The 7,109-nt window shown below is 54.7% G+C and overlaps 1 protein-coding gene across 1 annotated transcript; it reads left to right on the forward strand.

The window, feature by feature from the left end:
- Positions 1–90: 90 nt before the first annotated feature.
- On the forward strand, positions 91–6,801 carry LOC104510108 (5'-nucleotidase domain-containing protein 2-like). Its single transcript, XM_010152251.1, has 6 exons — positions 91–202; positions 1,943–2,024; positions 5,168–5,254; positions 5,719–5,859; positions 6,070–6,134; positions 6,440–6,801. Exons 1-6 carry the CDS (start codon positions 111–113, stop codon positions 6,699–6,701), a joined length of 729 nt encoding a protein of 242 aa, XP_010150553.1. The 5' UTR covers positions 91–110; the 3' UTR covers positions 6,702–6,801.
- The last annotated feature ends 308 nt before the right edge of the window (positions 6,802–7,109 follow it).

Raw genomic sequence — 7,109 nt, forward strand, 5'->3', positions numbered from 1 at the left:
TGCTGAAACGAGAGTCATTTAGGACAGACTGTTGTAAAGATGCAGTGTTGGGTGAAAAAGTGCACTGAATCCGTTGACTTTTCTGTCCCTTTGCCCTTAGGGACAAAGGGATGAAACACATGGTTGGCAAGAACTGGCGGGACTTATTCGACATGGTCATCGTGCAAGCCGACAAGCCCAACTTCTTCACCGATCGGCGGAAGTACGTGTCCCGGGGCAATACCTCGCTGCTGTGTGTGGAGTAAAGGGATCCTTTTACCTTCCTAAAGAGTAGTGGGTTTGTAAGTGTAATCTAGGTCCATAATCTGAGCTAGGCATCCAGCCTGCCGCTGCCCTCTCAGATACCCTCTGGAGATGAAAACTGACCACTCTGGGAACAAGAGGATGGAACGGGTAGTGCCAAGCAGAACGTGTTTCTAAAATTGGCTGTCTTAAGCCTCAGGAGTTTTGTCATGGTCTGGGCTTTACTTAGATTTTTAGGGGTAATAATGTACTTAAAACTTCAGAAAGAAAGGAGGAGTGGAATGGTGTGTGTGAGAGCTGGCCGTTTCTTGGCTCTAGGTCTTGAGAGCATGCCAAAATATTTCCTTTTCCTGTTCCCCACAGCAAATATCTGTGTGGTTTGTTTTTTGGGGTTGTGGGGTGTTTGTTTTTTTGTTTTTTTTTTAGTTACTGGATACATACTGTTTGGTAATTGGCAGCTCTGGAAGCCTTTGTACGTGGCGGCTGAGTTTTGTGGTCAGCTAGGAGCTGCCAAGGGACTAGCTGATAGACAAGCTGCTGTCCTCACTTTGCTCTTTGGATTGTTTGCTTTGGGAACTTGAGCCCGCTCTGTTGCCTCAGCTTACGACTGACCAGGAATTACTGCCCTTGAGGGAGAGGTCTGTTCTCTCCTCTTTATGTATTTTCTTCTCCCGTTTCCCAGGCGTCTAGTATAAACAGGAGTAAACCTGCAAAATGGCTTTATAAGCTGTGCTGACCTGGTAAACTTCATGGGATGTAGGTGAAGTGTCTCCCAGATGTAGCCTGGAACTACGGGGATATGGCCCTCCAGGAGATAAAACCTTACGGCTGCATGTTGCCTAAGCACTGCTCGTGTGGGGGGCCAGTGGGGTGACATATATCCAAGGTGAAGGAACCTCCTGATGGGGAGCTGCGGAGTGTTTTCTCCGAGGGAAAATGCAGGTGTGCCTTGGGGACCACTTGTGGATGAGGAGCCCCGTGCCTGGGTAGGCTGTAGTCTTCACGTGGGAGGCTGGATTCCTTCTGCAGCTCGGGATCGTACAGTACTTCTGGATGAGACTGTGCTCTGCTTGCAGGAGCAGCAGCTCATACCAAACCTCATGATCCCGCAGCTCACAGTTTGGAACCCCTATCCCAAGAGGGAGCAAAGTTCCCATCAAGCATGAATGCTCACGGGGGTTTAATTTAAGCCTTGTTTAGCTGCTTCTGTCCAAGTGGAAGGTAACCAGGCAATCCCTCGGGAACCACAGGAGCCAGCTCAGGTCAGCTGCCATGAGATTGCTTTCCACCCACCCTGCAGACTGCTTTATCCTATTAAGACATTCCACGATCTTTGTTTGGGCTGGGGTGTAGCCAGGCTGGAACGGGACACAAAGTGTTTCATGGCAAAGCCTTCTTGGCCTTAGCATTTCAGAGGGAGTCTTTATTAATTATTGTTTTCCTGCTCTCTGTGTCTGAAAAGCAAGAGGGGCTGTAAGGATATTGGCATGAGATGGTTACGGTCAAGGGAAGCATTTTGAACAGGCATTTCCCTCTCGCGCTTTCTCCTTCCCCAAGAAAATAGCCCAGAAGGTTGCTTCTCACATAGATGATGGGTTGTTACCTAGGTAAATAAGTTTTCTGATTCAAATGTCGTGGTTGCTGGGTAACAGTCACCAAAAATCAAAAGGAAGTTGACATCTTTCCCCTTCTTTTCCAGACCTTTTCGAAAACTGGATGATAATGGCTCACTGCAGTGGGACAAAATAAACCAGCTGGAGAAAGGAAAGATCTACAAAGAGGTAAAGTGACCTGGGTGCCTAAGGGATGTGAAGCAAGAGTCTGAAATGCTGGGGGCTCAGAAGTCCCCAGTTTTGGAAGTCCCTGGAAAAGCCTGTATGTCAGTGGAAAACAGGAAAATCTGCTTGATCAGGGTAGGGGAAAATGATGGGTTCTTCTATAGGTCACTGGTGGATGTTTGACAAGCAAAAAATGGAAATCCTTGGAAAAAAGCGCCCATGCTAGAGTTAGAGGGCACTTGCAAGGAGACACGCTGGGGTCCATGTGCTGCGCTGGCTGGTGGCAGCGAGAGATGCCCTCTGTCCTCGGGCAGGGAGCTCGTGCTCCCTGTCGAATGCTTTCAGCCTGTCCCTGGCACGCTGTGGAGCAACAGCCTCGCGACGTGCGTGCCCCTGGAAGTCCTTCAGCTTCTGCTGGGATGTAAGCTTTGGAATAACGGGCGTTTTCCTAAATTGGAAAGCCCTGCCAAGGGCTGTTGCCTGTCAGCGTGCCGTAAACTGACCTCTGGGAATGGTGAGAGATGCTGCACGCCAGATGTAGAAAAGGCTGTTCTCCCGGCAGTCACGGGTTGCTTTGCAGTCGCAGAAGGCAGAACTGGGCTAAGGTAAACCAGAGCTGCCTGGTAGGAAATCTTTCTATCATCTGCAGCTCTGAAACAGTTTCTGACGTGGCTCTGTGGGGGTGGCTGCAGGAAGGTGTGCAGTGGGGGCGATGTATGCCCCCCGGCTCAGCTGGGCTTGGCGTTGGAGAGGGAGGGGCAAAAGGCAGAGCAGGGCCAGTTGGACTGGACTTAGGATGTTGGGATCCTCTCTGCCCAGGGGGATCTGTGCCGAGTTATCTCTGCCAGGCAGAGCTTCCCCCCACCCCCGCTGCCCTGTTTGGGTGAGAAGGGGTGGCAGGGAAACACCCTCCGCATGCAGAGCAGGGGTCGGTGAATGCCCCCAGCGAAACCTTGGCCCTGGGAACTCTGTTCTGACATTGTCCAGCGTGGCCAACAGTCCAGTTTTCCCTTGGCTCTTCTGATGTCCTGGTCCTAAAACTCTTGTCCTGGAGGGGCTCCCAAGAGTGTGGTAGTTCAGGGTAAGAAGGCAGAGCTTTCTGCAATCTGATGTGTATGCAGAGATCTTCCATGCCTCACTCCAAATTGTCCTCATTACGGTTGGAAAAGGTGGAATTGTGGAGGAGGGAACAGAGAACAAGGGTGATCAAGTAGGGTACAATTCCTGGCTCCTGCCTCTCTCCCCTCATTCCGACGGGTGGGCTGTTACCCTGGTGGACTTGCTGCCTTGGGGTGTTCTCCCTGCAGCTGCTCTGTCCCCAGGGAACAAGTTGCCTCTGGCTTTGGGACGATTTGTTCTTGGTTGTGTGAGCTGTCCAGTCCCACAGGAAGAAACTTCATGAGACTGGGGTCAAGTAGCTGGGAGCTGACCTGCTGTAGGAAAGTAGGTCATGTCCTTGAGGAGCGCTCTTGGGAAGCCTCTGGCTGGTGGGACTGTCAAAGCGCTCTGCTAGCACCCTCTGCCAAGAACTGTGGTTCTTGGGATGTGACAGTGTATCCTGGTTGTAGTCCACCCTGTTCCCATCATTTCTGGTTTCTTGGAGCGCTTCCTTCTGGCAAGTGTTAGTGGCCGTGGACCCTGCTGTGCTGGTGCCGTTGCTAGAGGGCCCAGAGCGGGTTCTGCGTGGCGGTGCTGGGGTATCTCTTACGAATGGGACCCCGGGGACTGGGGTTTTGCACTGGGGACTGGAAAATTCAAGTGATGGCCCTCTAGTCCCTTCTTTCTGATAGCAGTGGTGTTTTCCATCCCTCCCCTAGTTTGCCGTCTCAGGAAGGGGGGAGGATGACAGCCAGCTCCTGCAGGTCACGGAACAGGTCTGTGGCTCAGCGGAGTCCCACGTGCGGATCTCCTGACTGTCAGGTCCAGTGCTGTTTGAGGGGCCCGGAGCACAGCAAAAGAACCATCATCCTCAGTTTCCCTGCTCTGCCAGTGGCTTCCTGAGCAACCCTCAAGTGAGCAGCAGCAATGTCATGTCTGAGAAATGCAGAGGCCTGCCTGGCCCCGTGTTTCCGTGCTGTTAAGCCCGCACAGCTCCGGTGATGCTGCAGCAACGGGAGGCCCAGCACGCTGGCTCGGGGCTCCCTTGGCAGTGCATACAGCACGCCAACAGTGCAGGCTGCAGGGCTGCAGGCTTTCGTGGGAGCTGGTTTGTGTTTGGGGCTTCATGCCTGGGCCAGTAGGTGTGGCCAGCTCTTTCCTGGCACTGGAGAGACAGCTGCCCAGTGGCTCCCAGGTTTGCCTTGACGCTTGTGCTGGCACCATCCAGACTGCTGGCGCTGATGGGGCCTTTTTCTTTCCTAGTGGGGTTTGTTTCCATCGTGACTCATGTGGAAAACTTGTGTGGAGATGGAAGGGGGGTCCCTGACGCCTCCTCTGTGTGTGGATGGATGTTGGGCAGCCTTGAAAGCTGCTCTGCGCTGGTGCTTTGGGGTTTGGCTTGTTCTACTTAGCTGTGAATCTACCCAAGCTGCCGGGCTTCTCGGCTCCGTTAAGCTGTCCCTGTGAAGGTGTGGGCGTTGCTAAGCTTTCAGGTTGGGATGGTGGTCAGGGATGTGAGCACAGCCTCAAGCGCTCCTGGCTGCAGAGCCTTGCGTGGTGGTGCTCACCTCCTATTTGCCTCTCGGGCTGCACCGAGCCCAACAGTGTCTAAACGCAGAACATCTGGGCGTCTTCCACTCAGGCTTCTCTGATTGAGGTGTCTTTCGTTTTGTGCCTCCAAGCTGCCTCCTTTTGTTACCTTTTTAGCCCACGCAGTCCTCTTGACTTGCTGTGCCCTCCAGCACAGACCTTCCCCCCTGAGTTCCATATCGGCTTGGGAAGAGTTTTAGCCTTTTTCTGTCGTCTGCAAAAAGCTCAGGGACGTACCGGGGGTTGTCAGCTGGGGAGGAAAGTGAGGGGAGGTGGGGAAGGCCAGGCACCTCTGGGTGGTGGGTGGGGGAGCGAGCAGGCTGACATCTCATGAGGGCGGTAAGGTGGCACATCCAGCTGCGCTGACAGCGCTGCTGGGGTGGCTGCCCAGTACCACACGGTGAGGATGGAGGCGCTTGGCCTGTAACCGCGTGTCTCTCTGCTCCGTTTACTTGCAGGGCAACCTCTTTGATTTTCTGAGGCTGACAGGCTGGCGTGGGTCCAAAGTGCTCTACTTTGGCGACCATCTGTACAGCGACCTTGCGGTAAGTGGAGAGGTCTCCGCTCCCCAGTGAGGTGGGAGCGAGCCCGCGGGACTGCTGTGCTTGCGGCTGTGCTGGAGCGTGAGGCAGGGCCGGGCTCCGGGTGCTCAGCTCTCCGGTGTGCTGTGCTGGGTGCTCTGCGGGATTCGGGACACACAGGACAGGCATCCCCACTCTGCTGTCACGCGGAACCAAGCAGTTCAAGGGCTCCTGAAGTACGTTCTATGGGTAAAGAACATCGGCTGGTCTGAACTCGAGAGCAGTCTGTGTGAATCCAACATTTCTAGGTGCTTCACACAGCCGGTGGCCGGGGCATGGGTGTTACCGGCATGACCCAGCACGGGTTACGGATGCCTGTCCCCTGGGAATCTGTAATGGGAACAGACCACTCTTCTAGGAAACAGGACTGTGTTTGGCTTTCCATCTTTATGTTGAGTTCTTGGTTGTTATTTCACCCTGACCTCTAGGACCTCATGTTGCGTCATGGCTGGAGGACTGGAGCCATCGTTCCTGAATTGGAGACGGAGATTCGGATCATAAACACAGAGCAGTACATGCACTCCCTGACCTGGCAGCAGGCTCTGACGGGGCTGCTGGAGAGAATGCAGGTAAACAGCTTGTCTGAAAGGGCAGGTACAGCCTGCGACGGGGGCTTAGCGTGGGAATGGGGGCTGTGCCATCTTGCCTGTGTCCTCAGAAATACCTCCTCCTGGTGCGGTGGCCTCGCAGGTTTGTGAGTTACAGCGGAAACTGGGGGGAGCTGGGGTGCCGTCCGTGGGACTGAGACAACGTGGTGCTTTCTGCTGGTGTCTTTGCAGATGTATCAGGATGCAGAGTCGAAACAAGTATTGCTGGAGTGGATGAAGGAGCGGCAGGAGATCAGGTGGGGAAGGCGAGGTGGTCACCCTGTGCTGGGTGTGCTGGGCTGTCTGCTGCTGCAGCTCCTGGCACTGCGGGTGGGTCCCTGCCCCTAATGGGAACGGTAACAAGGAAGAGCAGGAGTGTGGTGAATAGTCATCGCAGTCTCACTGCACAGGGACTGATCTGCATCACAGCCTGAGTGGGAGGGTACGTCGGGTGATCCCAAAACGTTTTCTGGGCGTGGGCTCGCCCAGGCTAAGGGATTGGAGGGGAAAGAATCTGTGACCATGGCCTTTTATCTACAGAGCACCATCTCTTCCCTCACAGGTCGCTGACAAAGAACCTGTTCAACCCCCAGTTTGGCAGCATCTTCCGCACCTTCCACAACCCCACGTACTTCTCTCGACGGCTGGTGCGGTTCTCGGACATCTACATGGATTCCATCAGCTGCCTGCCGAACTACGATGTGAACTTCACCTTCTACCCCCGGCGCACCCCCCTGCAGCACGAGGCTCCGCTCTGGATGGATCAGCTCTGCACAGGCTGCATGAAAACCCCCTTCCTGGAGGAGATGGTGCATATCCGGTGAAGGGCCAGGTACTCCGGGCAGCAGCACAGGGCCAGTCTGTACGTGGGGCCGGGCTGCTCGGCCTGCACCTCTGTCTACCACTAAAGGGCGTTTGACACTTACGGATCTGTGTAGATGGTGTGTTTATTCTCCCTTCACTGGCTCCATCCCTTTCCCTGAGGTGCTTTGCAGGCTGGACAGAGGACAGGTGCTTGTTTGGGGCCGTGAGCGAGCTGCAGGGAGTCAGGAATAGGAGTAGGGGAGATGGAAAGCCAGTGCTGTTGGTGGGAAGCTGCTGCTCCCTGCTCTGTGCCCAGAGCTGTGGCTTGGAGGTGGAGGCCCGGGTCGGTGGTGGGTGTAACACGGACTCCCACGTGAGCGGTGACAAAGCGTGTCAGGTCTGTAGCTGCCCCGAGATTCTGGGGAACT

Source organism: Eurypyga helias, unplaced genomic scaffold (genome assembly GCF_000690775.1).
Source record: "Eurypyga helias isolate BGI_N326 unplaced genomic scaffold, ASM69077v1 scaffold13195, whole genome shotgun sequence".
Lineage (NCBI taxonomy): Eukaryota > Metazoa > Chordata > Aves > Eurypygiformes > Eurypygidae > Eurypyga > Eurypyga helias.